The sequence below is a fragment of the Panicum virgatum genome, chromosome 9K (assembly GCF_016808335.1).
Source record: "Panicum virgatum strain AP13 chromosome 9K, P.virgatum_v5, whole genome shotgun sequence".
Taxonomy (NCBI): Eukaryota; Viridiplantae; Streptophyta; class Magnoliopsida; order Poales; family Poaceae; genus Panicum; species Panicum virgatum.
Window position 1 is genome coordinate 54,339,626 of NC_053144.1, and position 19,089 is coordinate 54,358,714.

The 19,089-nt window shown below is 47.1% G+C and overlaps 3 protein-coding genes and 1 non-coding gene across 10 annotated transcripts; 2 read left to right on the top strand and 2 right to left on the bottom strand.

Annotated features, from left to right (window-relative positions):
* Window positions 1–234: 234 nt before the first annotated feature.
* Window positions 235–5,151, top strand: LOC120652353. Of its 6 annotated transcripts, none has more exons than XR_005666547.1 (6): window positions 235–625; window positions 1,767–1,876; window positions 1,953–2,324; window positions 2,436–3,159; window positions 4,401–4,479; window positions 4,683–4,823. XR_005666547.1 is itself a non-coding variant. In XM_039930143.1 (5 exons), the coding sequence occupies exons 1-5, from the start codon at window positions 391–393 to the stop codon at window positions 4,732–4,734; spliced, it is 1,506 nt and encodes a 501-aa protein (XP_039786077.1). In that variant the 5' UTR covers window positions 235–390; the 3' UTR covers window positions 4,735–5,151. The 6 variants fall into 6 exon arrangements, 4 of the variants coding, with proteins under 4 accessions (XP_039786077.1, XP_039786076.1, XP_039786078.1 ...); XR_005666546.1 differs by having other exon boundaries at window positions 4,670–4,812; XM_039930143.1 differs by lacking the exon at window positions 4,401–4,479 and having other exon boundaries at window positions 4,670–5,151.
* A 1,672-nt stretch (window positions 5,152–6,823) lies between these two features.
* LOC120652355 lies at window positions 6,824–7,903 on the bottom strand. Its single transcript, XM_039930146.1, has one exon. It carries the CDS (start codon window positions 7,585–7,587, stop codon window positions 7,075–7,077), a length of 513 nt encoding a protein of 170 aa, XP_039786080.1. The 5' UTR covers window positions 7,588–7,903; the 3' UTR covers window positions 6,824–7,074.
* Window positions 7,904–12,822: 4,919 nt separating this feature from the next.
* Window positions 12,823–12,894, top strand: TRNAP-UGG. The gene has a single exon. It is a non-coding gene; the product is annotated as a tRNA-Pro (tRNA).
* A 1,184-nt stretch (window positions 12,895–14,078) lies between these two features.
* On the bottom strand, window positions 14,079–17,626 carry LOC120652356 (superoxide dismutase [Cu-Zn] 4A). 2 transcript variants are annotated; one of them, XM_039930147.1, is made up of 8 exons: window positions 17,438–17,626; window positions 16,167–16,254; window positions 15,976–16,077; window positions 15,793–15,888; window positions 15,288–15,319; window positions 15,117–15,192; window positions 14,512–14,565; window positions 14,079–14,368 (listed from the first exon to the last, which is right to left on the bottom strand). In XM_039930147.1, exons 2-8 carry the CDS (start codon window positions 16,240–16,242, stop codon window positions 14,346–14,348), a joined length of 459 nt encoding a protein of 152 aa, XP_039786081.1. In that variant the 5' UTR covers window positions 16,243–16,254; window positions 17,438–17,626; the 3' UTR covers window positions 14,079–14,345. The 2 variants fall into 2 exon arrangements, with proteins under 2 accessions (XP_039786081.1, XP_039786083.1); XM_039930149.1 differs by having other exon boundaries at window positions 17,308–17,467.
* Window positions 17,627–19,089: the final 1,463 nt, after the last annotated feature.

The following is a 19,089-nucleotide window of genomic DNA, read 5'->3' on the forward strand; positions in this document are numbered from 1 at the left end:
CCCTCTCCCTCCCCCGCCGCCTCCGCTCGCCGTGCCACGCCTCGCCGACGCGCGGGCCCGACTCCCTCGTGACCCCACCAGTCATTGGTATCGCTTCCCACACGGGCGGTAGCTGCGGGAGCCGCTCCCGGATTTAACTCGCGGCAGTACTCGAGCGCTCACTCGCAGCCGCTGCGCTTCGGCGGTAGGGCCCTCCGCCTCCTCGGCTGTCTTTTCTCCCGCTCGCTCGCTCGCATCCATCCCCCCCCCCATCCCTTCTTCCTCTCCCCATTGGAGGGGCGCGCGCGGAGCCAGAGCAGGGCGGGAGCGAACCCTAAACTGCGCGTTGGGCCGGGCCTGCAATGCGAATGGCCTCGGCGGGGGTGGCGCGGTGAGCGGATCTGCCGGGCGATGGGGAAGGCGGCGGGGGACCCGCCGGACTCGGCTGGAGGCGGAGGACGAGGAGGAGGCGGCGGCGGGGAGGTAGCGCCTGGGGAGGAGGGGCGCGGGCGGCGCCGGTGGTGGCGCTGCGCGGCCGCGGTTCTGCTCGGCGCCGCCGCCGTCCTGTCGGCGCTGTTCTGGCTGCCGCCGTTCGCAGCGCGGCGGCGGAGGGACGAGGAGGCGCGCGCGGACCCCTGGCGCGGAGGTGAGCATCATGCGTTGTTGGCTTGGGCTGTGTTCTCTGTGCTCTCTTCGTGCGTTTGGTGGTGCTAGTTGAGTCGTGCGCGCGTCTGGTGACGAGGTTGTAGTAGGATGCAGCTGTTGGGTTGTCTGATGCGGAATGCAGGTTGATTCCTCGGGCCAGGCGCGCTTTATTGGGGGGGGGGGTTCCATTGGAGTTCCAGTGAGTTGAGCTTGCTCGATGGCTTGCAGCTTCGTCTAGAATTGGGGCGTCCCCATCAAACTTGTTTTACACATCGTTTAGCAGGGGTGAGGAGAATTTTACACGCCTGGCTTTAGTTTGAGTGAATTGTGGCACTAGGGGGATATTCAAAATTTTATGCGATTATTTGGAGTGTTCGTGCTTCAACAGGTTGACCTAGCCACCTAGGAACTCCGAGTTCATGCCAACAATGGTAGTCGAATGGTTTGTTTGATTGAGAAGTGCGTGCTCCATTTAATTAGTCATCAAGATTGGAGCATTTTTTAATGGTTGTGTTGGTTGTGGAACCATTGTCAGATTGCTTTCCGCCAAAATTATGGTTGGCCTGTTGGAGATTGTTGGTGTACTGTCCTGACCTGCAGTTGATGCTGGTTCATATTTGAATAGGACCACTTGCTAACTTTGTAGACTGTCAAATTCATGGTCATCTGATGGAGGTGCGAAGCTGTTTAGATAATAAACTAATTGTTTGCCCAGAAACATCACTTAGAATTTATAGCTCTAGTAATATGTTGCAAGATTTGGTAAACTACATTGGCAAATTGTCGTCCAGGAATTTTTTGTCATGAATATCGACGTGCGTACCTGCCAAAAGTTACAAACGTAATCTGAACAGTTCACAATCCACTTGTCTAAACTCCAAATATGTTATGCCTGGCAATTGTAGCGCATGATAATATTCCGATTTCTCAAATTTACTCTACATCACCACAATTACCCTATAAGCTAGTAGCTGAGACTGGGAGTTGTCGTGCATCCCCTGTACTTAGTTCTCATTTTTTTTATGAGAACCATGTTAGGCTTGTTCAGAAGTTCTGACGCATTCTTGCATTACATTTCCTTTACTGAAGCATTTTTTTGTTCAATCCAGTTCTCTTATATGTTTATTGTGTTCTCCTTACAGCTGACGTGGTTGCAAGCTTCAGGCTGCAAAGAATGATTTCTGAGCTTAGTGGAAACAAATCAAAACTTGAGTATGATATTTTTGAAGAGATTGGCATCAACAATTCTGTGGTATGTTTTACTTCATTTATTATCCATTGCAATTGTCCATGTGTCAGTCTATTTATTTGCTCTTCTGTTACTCCAGGTATCTGTACTTTCCTTGGATCCAACTGGTGAATCAAACTGGACTACTGTGACATTTGGTGTTTGGCCCTATCCTAGTAATTTCACCTTATCACCAACAGAGTTAAGCATAATGCGGTCATCTTTGGTGTCCTTGGTTATACGGCAGTCTATTCTTTATTTGACACCATCTCTATTTGGGAATTCTTCTTCTTTTGAGATCTTGAGGTTTCCTGGTGGCATAACGATTATACCTCCGCAAACTGCTTTTGTTCCTCAGAAGCCTGATGGATTATTTAATTTCTCATTGAACTTTCCCATTGATGTGGTACAAGACAAACTGAGTGAATTGAAGGCCCAGATGAAATCTGGGTTATTTCTTAATGAACATGAGGTTTGTGCTACTTGAGTTCTAATTCTTTTGTTCAAACTTTTTTTTAATATTTGTACTATATCACAAATGCTTCTTTTATTCTTGAGTAACTCTTTCCCTTTTGAAATGCAGATCCTATATGTTACATTGACAAATCTGTATGGTTCAACTGTTGCACCTCCTACCATTGTTCAAGCATCTGTTCTCCTTGCTGTAGGAGCAGATAACAAACCACCATCCTTGCAAAGATTAAAACAATTAGCCCAAACATTAAGAAATTCTTCTTCTGGAAACTTGGGTTTAAACCACTCTGTGTTTGGACGAGTTAAGCAGATTAGTCTGTCATCCTACCTTCAGCATTCGCTGAACAACTCAGGCAATGCTCATTCGCCAAGTCCAGCTCCTCAAACTTATAATCAACCTCCCCCAATCCACCAGGATCACAATCACGATGACCACCATCACCATCACCACCACATCCACCACCACCACCACCACCACCACCACGACGATAATAGTCATCAGAGTTTACAACATCTTCCCCCTGCTCCTGCTCCTCTTCACAGTGCACCTACTTTTCTGACCTGTGGTTCTACATGTACACGGAAGAAAGAACATAGCACTGCTAAGCACCATTCATCTCCCATCAGGGGTCCTGTATTACGCCATATCGTGCCTGCAGCTTCTCCAGATAGTAGTTATGAAGCTTCAGGCCCATATGTAGATCCACCATCATTTCATCCAGGGATTTCATCATCTTCACTTCCTGGTGTTGTTTTTCCTGCAATGCCACCCAGTATGAGAACCTTGAAGCCTCCCAACAAATTCTCTTCGATATCACCTTCAGCGTCTATCTGTGAGTTATTCTAATGATTTTCCATGGGGTCTCATAAATTATATATCTATTTGAGGCAAATCATTTGCCTGGATGTTTTTCATAAGTTGTAACAAGAATTGCTTAGAACATCGATCTAAAAATACTGGATACTGATACTGACTTTAAATGTAATCCAGATGATCCTGGACAGTGTCTAAGGATGTTCTGTTGACAAAATCATATTTTGAATGCGAATATTTTGTGGCACTCTTGACTTACTACTTTTTTTGTTCCACAAGCTTTTAGATTTTAATAGTACACTTAAATGTTTGGGACCTTTAAGTAGGTTACATGTCTATTTAATATTATGAATATTTATTAGTTGGTTTGAATTTGAACTTTGATTATTCGTTGGAAATCATAAGGCTTTTTTTCATAGAAAAATCCCTATATGTTACACATGTAGCAAGATTGTTGACCCCCAGAACAGTATACTAGTTGTGGCTATGCAGTTATTTTTAGTTATCAATACCAGTTTACTTACTAACAAACTGGCATAGAAATTTATAGAAAAAAAACAGCACTTTTGTGGAGTAATAGTGAAATGCATATTGATATTATGTTGATTTTACACTTATGCTGAGTTGCAGAGGAACGGACATTAATATTTGTGTTAATCTGAAATGGGTTAGTGGGAAATGTGAGTTCCTGATATCTTGATGAGAATGATAAACACAGTACATGTTACGGTTATTTGTGTATCTCTGTCTTCTTAATGGAACCTTACTGGACAATTAAAGGCTGATAACAGAACATCTGTTGAATCGAAAAATTATTAATTTTGTGACTTATGTTTAGATGCTAGAACTTAAAGAACTAACTGTTACTTGAATACCTGATCATATTGAAACGCTTGAGTGCTAGGCTGCTAGCTATTTTTAGCTTATAAGCTTGCGTGAATGTCTTCCTATCATCATAGTACACGAAAATTATCAACTGCTAGCTTGGGGTTACAATTTACTCTCTCCATTCCAGATTATAGTTCACTTCAGCTTTGTCCTAAGCCAAACTGCCAAGTTTTTAGGAAAACACATTAACATCTGTAGTACCAAACAAATGCACTATCAAGACATATTTCATGGTGGATTAATGAAACTAATTGGGCGTTGTAACTTGGTCAAAATTAGAGATGTTTGACTTATGGCAAAGCTAAAGTGAACTAGAATTTGGAACGAAGGGGGTATGTCTTTGCAACATGATATTGTGTGCTTTCCTGACAGAGAACAGGAAAAAAGAAACAGTTGCCATAGCTTTGCTAGAGGGCAAAAGCTCCCATAGTCTCTTTCGTAATTACTGAAGGTACATATGAAAGTGCAGTATTGGAGACTTTGTTGCGTGCTTTCCTGACAGATCAGATTTTTTTTTGACTAGTTGCAATCTGTATCTTTAAATTTGTTTCCTTCTGTCTGTATTATCTGGTCTTTTTTCTTATTCAAAACTTATCATTCTGAAGGTTGCTGTCTAACGTACCTGCAATAACATGATGCAGCATTTGCGCCCAGGTTATCTTCACATTGGTGGGTTATTGCATCACTTCTATACACCCTATTGTAGAGATGGAATATTTCTCAACCAGGCGTTGAAGTTCATGCGGCAACAGCTTGGATCTCCATTTTCCAAATGATCCTCAGCATCAAAAACCCTGGATGGCTGTCTTTGGTGGATGTAAATATGTGTATAATGCAGCAGAGGGGTGTATTTGTGGTCAAAGCCGTAATGATGGCGGGCCCTTAGTTGTATTACATCCCTTTTGTTGCTTTGTACAATCATGCGCAGATCAAATAAAGATTTTGCATTTTTGTAGAGAAATATTGTGCCGGACTGAGGTCTTCAATATTTAAAACACAGAGTCTCATGTTATTGATCCAGTTTTGCTGTGTTATGTGTTAAAAAATTATAAATACTAGTTTGACAGGTGATGGCTTTTTTCCCTTTTTTTTTGAAATTCAAGAAGCAGCAATAGTCTGAAAACTTCTGTTTAATGAATAAGTTGCCTCAATATTTTACGAAGCATTAGATTGTTCTCCAGCTGATATTTGCTGTGGGGCAGAAGCTAAACATGTGGATGCCATCACTGAGTTTATGGTAGAATGCATATGGATGGGTCATCATAGCATGTTCTATATTTTGTATGGTACCTTCCATATTTCTGATCTTATCTTCACCTGTAGTCATGATTTTATGCTCCTTTATCTTGTACAATCACAATAATAGATGTGACAGTCTACTAGTTTGCTATATGGTTTTCTGATCTTATTCTCGATGTGAAAAGGTTGCCAATCAGTGTTAGAAGCTCTGAAGATTTGCTGGTACCTGGGACCCTTCATGTAGAAGCAGAAGACTGATGGAATGGAATTCTTGAAGTGTCCCTCCATTTCCTCAAAAGCTGTCCAAATCATGGGAAGTTGTTATCCAAATTGTAATGTGCCCTTAGAATCCATTGGTGCTCTGCAGGTATTTGGTGTGTTTTGCTATCCCAGTGGTACACTTCATTATTTAAGCTGTGGATTGATGTTCCATCAATGACGTGATGCAGCAAAGCTTTCCCTTTCAGGTACAAAACTTTGTCTAGGATAATGGCCCGGGCTAAGCGCCTTTAGTCGGGGTCAAGTAAGGCTAACATATAGTCCAATATGCCTCCTTTCTTGGATTCCAAATGTGGTGGGACAATTGGTTGAAATCTACCCAGACTGTGTTGCTTTACAGGTGTGCTTGTGACAACTTGACCCTATTGGTTGGTAAAGTCATCCAAGCAACTGTCAGTAACATTGTTGCAGGTAGTGGGGTTCCATTTCCAGGAACGAACCAGGAAGGGGGCGGGAGGAAAAATGCAGAGAACGAGGCCCAAATGAACGGGTAAGCCATCGTACAAAACCATCACAAAATTTGGGTGACAACGACACTTCTTTACAAACAGAAATATAAAGGTGAATAACCATGTCAGGCTCCGCCAAAGTAGCCCCTGTTGTGAAATTTTAATTAACTATCGGATCCTTTCATACATGACTCTGAAAACAGTATGACTTCATTTATCCTGTCAGCATGATATAACTTCTGGTTTGGTTCTCGGTAATCTTCCGTGATGCTCCTTTGCTGGTGGGGGCGCTGATTTGACTGTCTTAGACTTTCTTACTGGATCCACAGATTTTCTAGTTGCCAGTTCATATCATTCAAGTTGTTAGGGTACGAGATGAATCGGACAGTGTCTCCAACTGAGAGCGACGCATCTGAACCCTCCCTGGCCGGTGACCGACATCAAATGGGTAGTTGATCCTTTGGTCTCGGCGTCTGCTGCCTTAGGCGCAGGAGGGAGCATGAACATCGCTAAAAGCGATTTAATTGGGCCCCAAGAGGAAAGCAGCTGCTTAAATTCCTTTTGAAGCGTATAAGCAACTTAGCACGGTGCTTTGCTTTCGGTTGTACTGACGCTGGTCAACAAACGCACGAGGTGTACTTTTTCCCTGCTGGGAATTCTAGAAAACAGTTGATGCACAGTTCATCACCTGGAAGAATATGTTTTCTTTCCACTGGAAGCAAAATCTCTGGAGTGACAAGAATATGTTAGCTACAAATATTTTAACTACACGTGTGGTGTTCATTTTTGTTCTTTTCAGCACCTGTCTTGCACCACGAATAGAACAAATAACCCACCAAGTGAGGAACAAGAAATAGATAGAGTGCACACACAATCACACTTTCTGAATAATGAAAGAATCAGTGAGCTAGTGCAATAGTTGCAGGCACGACGGTATGAACATGAACAACACGGGCAGGGAGGTTCACTTTTCAAAAAAAAGCATCTTGGTTCCATTCCATGGGGTTGCAATTGCACGCTACTGTACATGAAGAAGGCGTGGCCACCGATCCTATCTGGCCGTACCGGAGCTTTCCTCGTCAGGGGTAGCCCGACGCCAGGCACGCCTCCCAGAACTTGCGGTCCTCCTCCTGCCGCCTGGCCGCCGCCACCTTGGGGTCCTCGTCCTCGTCGCCGCCGCGCTCGCCGCCGCCGCGCAGTTCGCCCCCGGCCGCTCTGCTCCCGCTCGCCCAGAGGGAGCAGTTGCCCTCCTGACGGCGCCACCACACGACTGCGCTCCCGCTCCCCTCGACCTCGTCCTCGTCGTCCTGTCCCCCGCCGACACCGCCGACGAAGCTGCCGCAGCCGCCGTCCTCCTCGCCGCTGTCGTCGTCGACCAGCACCAGCTCCTGCTCCCGCTCCCGCTCCCGCTTCGACGGGCAGCACGACTCCGCCACCCTCTCCTGCCTGCTCCTGCTGTGAGCGACCGCGTCGGCGTCAGCGCGGCCCCTCTTGCACGGGAGCTGCGCCGCCTGCGACGGTGCCGCTGGCACCTGCGGGACCGGCGGCGGCGGATGCCGGCGCGGTGCTGCGTGCGGCTGCACGGCAGCCATCGACCAGAGGCGGCTTTAGTTTACTCCGAGACTCTAGTATAGATTACCTGGCCGGGAGGGGAAGCGAGGCAAGATGAGTTCCGGGTTTTGGTCGTGGAAATATATATGGATGGAGCTAGCGGGGCATGGAGTCGATCAAGAAGGGATCGAGTTTAATTTGGCGAGGGAAAGGCCGGGGGCGCGAGAGGCCGATGGCGACCGGTGCGCGCCGACGTGCGGACTCCGGACTGACTGCGGAGACAGGCTACAAAATGATCTCGTTTCTGACAGATCAGAGGAAGGAAGGAAGCGACGACCCGTTCCTGGCTGCTAGCTTTCCTAGGGGCCATGGCGTATCGATGGTTTTGCTTTGGCTTTTCACTCGTGCACGCCGACGTGCACTTTGGGAACGCCCATCAGTTTAGCTGTAATTCAAGAACGAGCAATAATGGAGTGGCCAAAAATCGAAAGGATGGGCATGCTGCATGCACGAGTGACGACCCTGTGTTCAAAATTCGAAGTGTCTTGCTAGTACTTGACGCTCCAATTTAAGATCTGGGCTTTGAAATTTAGATCGCCGTCACAAATCTTCAAAGTATTTGGTTTCAAAACGCAGACTTAGAGTGCGTTTGGCATACCTCCCAGAGCTGATTCTCTATTGAGTGCAGCAGGAGCTCTGCCAAACTGTTTTTTTTCAAAAATAAGTGATTCTCTGCTGATTTTATAAAGTGATTTTGTGAAATGAATTAAGAAGTTGGGAGTAAAAAAAGGTGGTTTCTTCTAATTTTATGAAGTGATTCTCTATCCTGATTTGAAAAGTTTATGCTGAGAGCAAAGAGAATTATTTTTAGCAACAGAATCATTTCTCTTGAGAAATCGTCTTCCATAAAAATCAAAATCAGATGAACTCTAGCAAGCAAACGGACCCTTAGGAAGCCCTGCTACTCGCATAACCTCAAAGTGATCACGTGCAGAAGAGAAAGGGTTCAAATGCTCCGCTCCGCTCCTAATTCTAGTATGAATTATTTTTTTCATAAAAAAACAAATGCTCCGCTCCGCTGGCCTCTCATTCGGGCCCGCCGGATCAGGTGCGTGCAGGTACGCGCCCCCGTGTGTTGGGCACTAATCGGTGCCATGCAGGCGAGCAGTTGGCAGCACTGCCACGTTAGCACACACGGCACCATGTTAGATGGATAATTAACCAGGCGTCCAGGCATCATTGCGTACGGCGCGGGAGAAAAACAGCTGACGCCGACGGGCACAGCTCGGCACCGCGCGCCGCGGCGGCCACCTCCTTCTAGAAGCGCACCGGCGCTAGTGTTTTGGCACGTGGGCGGACTTCTTTTTTTTTGTTTGTTTTTTAAAGGGAGGGCGGGCTTGTGGAAGGAGAGAGGAACGGCCGAACGGGACGAGCGTTCCAGCGTCACTTGGGGCGTGTTTGGAAGCCCGTTCGCCCCCTGCCCAGACCGACGGCACGGTGTTTGCTTGCCTGCGCGGACGCGTGAGCCTGGCTACGCTCATGCGAGCGTACCACTCGAGCGAGGCTCACCGGAATGTTACAGGATTTGGAAGGAAGGGTGTGTTTGATTCTTGTGTGGACGGAGCCAGGCTATCGAGGGCCAGGTCGAGCGCATGGAGAGAGCTGTTGTTTGGTTCACCTATTCATTTCAGCCTGGCTAAATAGAGCTTTTGTTTGGTTCAGCGCATCCATGTATCTCTGTCTCACGCGCCGTGCACTGCTCCACGCTCGCTTGCACCAGATGAGCCAAGCCCGAGAGAAACGGTCAATTTCTGCGTTCCTCCAGAGCCTGGCCACGGGGGACTTTCTGCATGTGCAGAGCTTGGACAGATAGATACGCGAACCAAATAAAGCTCTGTTCTTGCATGCGGAGAGCCTGGTCAAGGACTCGTGCAGGCAACCAAACGCCTCCGAATGTTTCCACCGGACCTGGCTCGCGAGGTGCATGAATGAGCTGCTTGGATCGGACGAAAGTATAGAGGAGAAAAGGCTGCTGGACGCTAGGGGGCTGTTTGGTTGGGTGACCAACCCCCAACCAGGCTCCCCGAAGCCACCTAACTCGCGTTTGGATGCCTGTACAAGCCCTTTAGCCTGTCCCCAGCTGTGCAGCGGGAGGTCGCTGGCCTGGCAACGTGGAAACGCGAGAATTGGTCGTTTCCATGGAGCCAGGCTTAGCCAAGCCGCAACTTTTCAGCTTTGTGTATCAAATCACCTCCCGTGCTTCCATCACCTCCTTCTCCCGCTTGCTGCAGCGGAGCAGCGCCCTCTAGCTTGCACGGCGCCGGGACGTGTTGGCGCAGTCGGGCAGCACCCACGCGGCCGCCGGAGCAGCCACGTGCGACGGTGGAGCGGCTGGGCCGGGCGGCTTCCCTGCGAGGCGGCGGCGCATCCCCGCGACCGGGGCACCTCCTCAGCGGGCCGGCGGAGCAGCCACGCACGGCTAGGGCAGCTGCCGCAGCTCCCAGGTCGTGCACTCCGCATATCCTCAGACCGCCATTGCAGGTGGAGGTGATTTGGTGGTGGATTTTGTTGTGGTGTGCTGCTCTGCTCGTGCTCAAGCAAGGAGCCAATGAAGGGCCAAATAGAAGATTTTGAAGCTCTCGTGCTTGGATTGGTGGGGGAGTAGCATAGGATTGAGAAAGAAAGTGAGGGGGGAGGAGCGCAAGCTGCTTGGATTGGGGGAAATTCAGAGCAGGGAAAAAGCTGGCTTTGACGATTGGAGGTTGAGCAAAGGGAAAGAGAGAAGCAGAGACGAGATGCAGCGCTGGGCGCTGCTCTGATTGCTAGCTTGCTCGGTAAGTGCTGCTGTTGCTGCTAGCTTCTCGGAGGTGACGGCGAGAGCTGCTGCCGGTCCCCAAGCTCCCGGAGCTCAATTTGCCATGTATAGGGAGGTTCGAGATCTAGACAAGGAAGGGCTTCGCTGGTGGCGGAGCTCGATTCGGCCGCACCGTGGCTCAATTAGCTGAGGCGGAGTTCTGTTTTGCCGTTTCGCCGCTCCTCTGCTTCTTGCCCAACTCCGATGGCCTCTCGGACGACGACAACCCCAGCTTGGCGGGAGGCCACTTGGAGCTCCTCCAGTCCAAGCCGGATTTGGCCTCCGTGATGTTTTCGCCGCTGTACCTCTCCAGACCATGTCCCCTACGCCGCCGACAGTCACCTTGGATGGGAAGAAGAGAGACAGTAACTTCACCAATATCCAATACATGGTCATCCTACCAATTTCTACAGGCAACCAAATACATGCTAGACTATGCAGGCTATCGGTAGCCACTCAAACCAAATACGAATGAATGTACTAGTTAAGACTGGTGAAATCTAGTCTGGTTTAGTTTTCTAGCCAGGCTAGAACTAGCCAACTAACCAAACAGACGCTAGCTGTCCAGGCAACCAAGCGATTTTTGTGCTGAGACTGGTTGGATGAATACGAGAACCAATCAAAAGTCTACTACACCTGGCAAGCCTGGCCAAGGGGACCCAGCATGGTTGTGTCTAATTCTCGCACCCGCAAGCTGACCGTCTCCCCTTGAATCCCACCGCTCGGTGCCGCCCTCTGTCGCGAGTGAACGTTGTGCTCCCGTTCCACTAGACCCTCCCGCCCAGTCGCCACCGCCGGTCTTCCCTTCTACCCCCTCTTCTAAGGCCGCCGTGACCGCCAGCTGTCGGGGAAGACGAACAGTATGTGTGCAATATGTCCGCCGGAGCTTGCATATGTGATGAATAGATTTCTTGGCCAATATCGTTGCAGCGAGCCAAGGTATGGTGGAAAGTAAACCAATTAGGCTCTTGAAAATCTGGCGCCGTCACTCGGCAGACGGCAGGCAGAGGCAGGCAAGGAATGGCGCGGCACGCGAGCGAGGAGTGACCGACGCTGACCACCACCTCAATCAGCGGCGACGCCACCAGCCGCTCCTCCCCACCCCCAACCCTACCTCAGCGGCACCGCGAGCCGCCCCGGCGGCGGCCGTGGGCCGTACCTGGACCCTGTACCACTTTATACTCGCACACGCGCGTGACCCGGAACATTTGCGGCGCCGCGCGCACCGTGCCCGGCTCGGGTCGCATGGGATTCGGCCGTGTGTCGTCCCACGTGCCTGCATGCTGCCATCTCACGTCCTGTTTGATTTGTGGTACACTATGACTGTAGTAATTTTGATCAATAATTAGAGGTACTAAATAATAACAGTTTATAAAATTAACTTCAGAACCCCTGCATTAGGAACTTTGAAGAATCTAACGAGACCTTTGACCGCGTGATTTGAGGATGGTTACTGTAGCATCACTGTAGCCAATCATCGAGTAATTATCATTATTAGATTCGTCGCGAAAAGTTGCACCCATCCCTAAAAAATTTTTGCAAATAGACTTCATTTAATATTACATGCATACAAACAGTGGCGGAGCTACATGTCGATAAAAGTGGGCTATGGCCTCCCCTTGATCCAAATGAAGTCACACTGGCATCTCGTGTAAACCCACTCTCCCAGGCCCTGGCAGCCATGCCAGAAAGTGCAGATGACACGCAGCGCTGGGTGACGGTCGCATCGCCGCTCGCATCTCGTTGGCCCTCGCCCCCGATCTGCGGTCTCCATTGTTTGCCGCTCGCCGGCCTCGCAGCCGGCCGCAAGATGGATTGGACTCAGGTTGCCACAATCCACCAATCCCAATTAATTTGTGGTTTGTCCAATCCCTAATGCTACTTACCAAGGACAAACTTTTTTCTCCTTAGTTCTTGGTCAGGGAAAAATAGCCCCCCGTTTCATTTCTAACTCCGCCACTGCATACAAAAAAAATTCGTGCCAGAAACTATCACAGAAAAAACCAAACGGGGCCTCGGTCTCTCGGTTCCTTGGCAGCTTGCTGCCACGAGTTGTACCTGTTGCGACTTTGCTGGCACGTGGTGCTGTGCGCTCGCTTGACGGCTTGAGCGTGATATGCCGTCTTTTTGTAGGGCGTGCGTGGTGATGGCGCGTTGGTGCGTCGTTGATCTTGGGAGGCAAGTAGCCAACTAGCTATGGAGTAGGGAACCCAAGCCCGCGCGTGGAGGCGTTGCGCCCGTGCTCAACTTGTCGATGCCAGATTGGTGATTGCGTGCGGCGCGGGCTGTCGTGGAAGGAAGAAGCGGAAATGAACTCGGCCACGGTAACGACGCCGGTCTCAGCCGTCAGGGATATGGTGCGCCACGGAAGGGGAGGGATTAGCATTTAATTAAATGCTAATCCTTTGCTTGTCATCAATTAGGGCATTTGGTCTAGTGGTATGATTCTCGCTTTGGGTGCGAGAGGTCCCGAGTTCGATTCTCGGAATGCCCCCCTCTTTTTTTTTACCGCATCTAGTCAGGAGTCTACGCACGCACTAGGGTAAACCAGGAGCAGGCATGCCCTCACGTTCAAATAGAGCCAAACGGGCAGGCGGCCGCAGGGAACCATCAACAGGGCCGCACAGACCAGCTCCACGAAGCAACAGATGATCCTCTTCACAAACACGTGCCCTTGCTCAGGCAGGTTCGTGAAAGGGGAAAAAAAGAAGAAGGTGACAACTGTGCAAGGTGCCCATATCACCAGCAAGTCGCGTTGCCGTTGGGGAGGGTATAGGGAATACTGCACTTACCCATACCCAAAATGCAATTACCCATTCTATACCCTCCCCAAATTTATCCACACCCATTTGTCCATACCCATTGGATAATGGATAATTAATTGGATAAAAATTAAAACCTCAAACACTTTCGTGGACTCGCTACACAGAATGCTAAATAAGTTGAAAATGAACAAGAATTGAGATCAATTAATAGCCAAATATACACAAGCTTAGGGGGAATTTGAAGAACGGACGCCACGAGACACAATTCAGTTGCAGAACAGATCTTGACAAAAAAATAGAAAAAGAAAGAAATGAAGAATCCTTTGCATCTTATTACGAATAAGTACCAGATTGAAGATGCAAGTGGGATGTGGGCTGCTGAGCATCCGCTACCGCTGCCTTGCATCTGACCGATCAGTACCAAATCAAACTAGCTCGTCGCTGGTTGCTTGCTCTCGGCCGTCATCGTTTCTTCTCATCCTCCCATCCACTCGAGCCTAGGGTTTCCCGCATGCAGAATGGAGTTTGCAGAGGCATCCTAGCTTTGCGCGAGATCATGCTGTGGTGGGATCTTGTCTGCTTGTACTGGTGCGAACATGAGGAGTGATGCAGAGAAGATTTGGCGAGCGCAGAAAAGACGACGAGAGCTCTTGCCCACGAACTGACGAGACGAGACGAATGGACGGAGCTGCGGGCAGCGACGGGGATACCCTCCCCGTACCCTTTCTTCTACGGGTAATATCCATCCCCTACCCTCATACGAACGGGTAAACTATTTTGCATCCACACCCTACCCATTTCACCGGATATGGATTTGGGGAACGGGCACGGGTACCCAACGGCAACGTGACCAGCAAGCCAGCAACAGTCAGGAGCTGCCATCTGCACTGCACGACGGCGCCACAGCAACGAGTTCCACAACAAGTGCCTTCTTATTTCCACAGATCGGTCCAGGCGTTCTCAAAGCGAAATGTATGAAACACAGGTCCAGGTGAAACAGCGTTACACCAACACAGGTTTCAGTTCATCGGTAGGTGCTACAGGAGCGAGAACACAAACACGCCGATCATAGATCAGGCGCTCTTATTTCACATATCCAGAGGATGCTCAGGCTGGTCCAGTGGTGAGTGGTGACAGCGGGGACGACGACACTTTCGGCACTTGAGTTCGGTGATCACTCTCAGCCCTGGAGTCCGATGATCCCTGGAAATGATGACGTTGTAATGCAGTGAGAAAACAATGGAGAATTTTTTTTGAAGAAATCCATGGAGAATAACAGGAAGCATTTGCTATTTGTTGTTACAATGAACAAGATGCTTTAGGAAGGAAATGGCCAGTGAACGTACCGCAGGCAACACGGCCACCAGCGTTTCCAGTGCTCTTGCTCAGCTCGTGCCCACCTGAACATACAAACACAAAACCAACAGTCTTTAAACTCAATTTAATGGCACTGAATAAAACCCACAGGCCACAGACGGAGGCTGTCAGTTTGGAAATTAAAGACAAGGTAACACAATCTGACAGAGCACAAACGAGATGTTTAAATGAACAGATGTGTATTGAACAGTGATAAGCACCATACCATAAGCAAGTTTAACAAGCATAACATACAAACTCCAAACAAGATCTACAGGACAGCTAAATAACGATTCAATTTGAAGTTCAAATTCCTTCCTGACTGAGAAATGCCAAAGGCACTGGAGTTTTCAGGGAATCGGGACAGTACAGGCATAGCCATGACTACATTTTTTTCTCTGGCGTTTAATAATCAGATGATCAGAGACACTCTTACATAGACTTGTTCGTGTCATCCATATACAGAAATCTATAACGATTGTTTGTAGGTCTATCTGAACTAAGAACAAATGTGCTAATAGACGGAACCTAAACTCAAAATGGACTACATCTGCACATAAAAGGCACAAGCGTAAACATGAAGTAGCAGCATTACCCTTTCCAAGATCATCAGGATCAGCATGAACAACAACAGCTCTGCCAATGATTGAGTTTGGCCCAGTCAGTGGGATCTGCCAAAAAAAAAATCATCATCGATTTTAAAGATAAGGAGAAAGCTAGGGTGACAGTAATCATAAAGGCATATGCTGAAGAAATGTCTAATTACCTGGCTGTCGGTAACAGTGAAGTTAGCAACACCTGACAGCAGAGAAATAAACTCAGTGGCAAGAATAGTACATCATCAGATACATAAGCATGTGAAATTGTGAATGGAGTTACAGGACTACATCTACAAGACCACAGAAATAAATCAGTTTCCTTAGCGCAAGTATATGGACACATTTGAAGTATTAAACGTAGACTAATAACAAAACAAATTACAGATTCCAAATGCAGACGAATTCATTAAGCCTAATTAATCCATCATTAGCAAATGTTTACTGTAGCACACATTGTCAAATCATGACACAATTAGGTTCAAAAGATTCGTCTCGCAATTTACACGTGACTGTGCAATTGTTTTTTTCTTTTATACACATTTAATACTCCATGTATGTGTCCAAACATTCGATGTGATGTTTTTAGCCAAAAAATTTTGAGATCTAAACAAGGCCCGCCCTCTACATGGTTATGTAACAGATCAGGAAAAAGGAAGGGCAATAGATCTTTACCATCATCTCCGGCGGTGACATTTCCGAGATCACCAGCATGCCGGTTCTCATCTTCTGGTGCTCCATGCTCCTTGCCCGCAGGGTTGTAATGCGGTCCTGAATTACGACATGAGTTCACCAATAAGTAGAAAATTTAACAGTCTATAACATAAGCAGAGCCAAAGTAAGGAAAAGACTATATACCAGTTGACATGCAGCCATTTGTTGTGTCACCAAGTGCATGCACATGGAACCCATGGAAGCCAGGCTTGAGGCCAGAGACACTTCCGGTGACAGTGGTGGGGCCTAACAATAGATCCAACCATTTAGCATCAACAAAGCGAGGACTGCAATTCAAGTGAATAAAATAGATCACAGAATATGTAATGGCTTACCATCTCCCTCTTGGGTGAAGTAGATGGTGCCCTTGACACCCTCGCTGTTACCAAGCACAGCAACAGCCTTCACCATTGTTAATGTGATCTGCAACAACTCCACCAGTAAAAAGGCATTTCAGTACAGGTAAAAGTAGCCTGAGCTACAAGCAAGCAGTGAGGTATGCCAGTACATCATAGAGGCTACCCCTAAGATATATACACATACACATATCATATTAGTGGAGATTGAATATGTTAAGCAGCAGACATTAACTATGGCTACATTTGTGGTATCAAGACAAATATATGGCACAATTGTCTACTTTAGCTTTCAAAACCATGTACACCAAGAGGGTCTATGAGGCACAATATTGCAAGCGCCTATTTCCAAATATATACTAGAAACCACACAGATCCTCATACAAGACAACCAAGAATGGGAAAAAAAAACTAAGATTTGTTACACATGAAGAAACACAAGTTTAGGAGAACACACCTCGACCAGCGAGTGGAAATAGAATGCACAACACCAGATTCTCAAAGCAGAACTCCAAAAAATAATCATAAACGTAGATGTGATTTAGGCTGGTCACCATGCTACTCCTATTGTCCCCAAACATACTATAACAGGATATAAGTATCTAATTTTTGTGATTATAATTTTGTGAAATTGAAGGCTTGTTGATGATACTTTCATCCAAACTGCAAACAGAAAAAGAAAAAAAAAACACTACAGCCAACACTTCAACAACAGTCGCATCAATCACATAAACTATCTTCCAAGTATGTAATCTACACATATTAGTACACAAGCCCCTAAGGTCTAAGCGATAACAGCGTCGTGCCAGCACAAGAACTGAATATGTGATATACTAAATCCTTTCCGCATGAGCGCATGACCACTCATCGCAGGGCAAACAACAAGCTCCAACAAGGGAACTAGCATAACACATATCTATCGCTCTCAAAGCGTTTAATCATAAGAACAAATTACAACAAAACTGCAGCAAATCGAGCCCCCACTTGTGGCACACCTAGATGGGATCGATCACAACACACAAAGATTGACCGATGACATGTAAGATCTGACTCCACGATCGATCAGAAGCTAACGGGAGCGGAAAGGGGAAAACCCCCAAAATCGAAAGAGGAACCGCACCACCGATCCGAGATCCAACCGCAGCTGCTCAGGAGGAATCGGAGAGCAGAGCAGATTATGCGAAGCAGCAGCAGCACAGTGAGGCGATCGGAACCCCGAGAACCGTGGGGTTTTAGTCAAGTAGCATTACCTCAGGCGACCCCCGCGGCGAGGAACGGGTGGGAAGGCGACGGCCTTGGAATCTTGCGCTTCTGGAAGGTTCCCGGGCGGGGCGGGGCTGCTTGACTGGGGGTAGTTGGCTGCTGGGGCGAGGAGGAGGATGGATTTGTAGGCGCAGCCTGACCGAGCAGTCAAGTTGCGCGCAAGTCACCCTGCCAACGTGTGGGTTCAAATAGATTTAATGATTGGGTTTTTGATGCAGAATGTATTTGAGTGGGTTGAAATAGATTATATTAGTTAATGAGGTAGAGTGGAGCAGGTTCTATGTAAATGTAAATTGGGTTGAATTGGATTGGATTGAAATGGATTCTTTATATAGGGTCGGATCCTAGAATTAAAATCTCACATTTACACAATAAAATTTTATTGAAATTAATCAAAATTTGTTGGAGATGACTCAGTATAACTGGCAGCTACTCTATGCAAAACAGTATGGCTAGACTTACACGTGGACCCCATATCAAGGGCCGGATCCTGGAATTAAAACCTCGCGTTCACACTATAAAATCTTATCAAAATTGACCAAAATTGGTTGGAGATGACTTAGTATGACTGGCAGCTACTTCGTGCAAAGAAGTGTGGCTAGACATACACATGGGCTCCATGTCAAGAGCCGGACCCTGGAATTAAAACTTCGCGTTCACATTATAAAATTTTATCGAAATTGACCGAAATTTGTTGGAGATGACTCGGTATAACTGGCAGCTACTCTGTGCAAAGCAGTATGGCTAGACCTACATGTGGGCCCATGTCAAGAGGCGGACCTGAAATTAAAACATCGCGTTCACACTATAAAATTTTATCGAAATTAACCAAAATTTATTGCAGATGACTCAGTATGACTGGCGGCTACTCTATACAAAACAGTGTGACAAGATGTATATTATAATATTTTGAGAAACGAATTCTTATTGTGTTGTAACCATAGTTTGGCTAATAGTTATTACATTATGAGGTCAAATATTTGGGTTGGATTGGTGCATAGTAGTGGTGGTGGTTTGGGGTGGAGTGGATTTATATAATTTCTCTAATGAGAATGGGGTGATGTGGATATAGTTTGGTTTCCAACCCATTTGGAGGGTGACGCGCAACGATGTCTGCCAATAAGATATTACTGCTACTAACTAATTAGCAGTATATTTTTTGCAGAAGTAAGAGCAACTCCAACAAATTTATCTTCTCCTTTCCCCTTTCTACTTTTTCTCAATATAGAGGATTGATGTTGAAAAAATTTACTCCAGCAGATTGATTTTCCATCTCTTTTTTCCCTTTATTTTTTCTCAATCTACAATAATTTCTCTCCAATCCCCAATAGAAAGGGGAGACATCTCATCTCCCTTTTCATATAAAAAGTAGGAAAATCAATATGCTAGAGCATTAATTTTATATATATTAAAATTGAGAAAGGGGATTTCCCTATATGGTGAGAAAGGAAAAAAAAGGAAGATCAATCTGTTAGAGTTGCTCTAAAAGTTATTCTGGCACTCGTCTTCACTCGGAAATTTGCTGGAAAATTTGCAAAAGCGGTATATAAATGTTATAATGGGAACTGAGTGTAGCTCGGGCGGCTAGCGCACTGGGTGTGGAGGCAGGCGATCCTGGGTTCGAGCATCGCTCGACCCT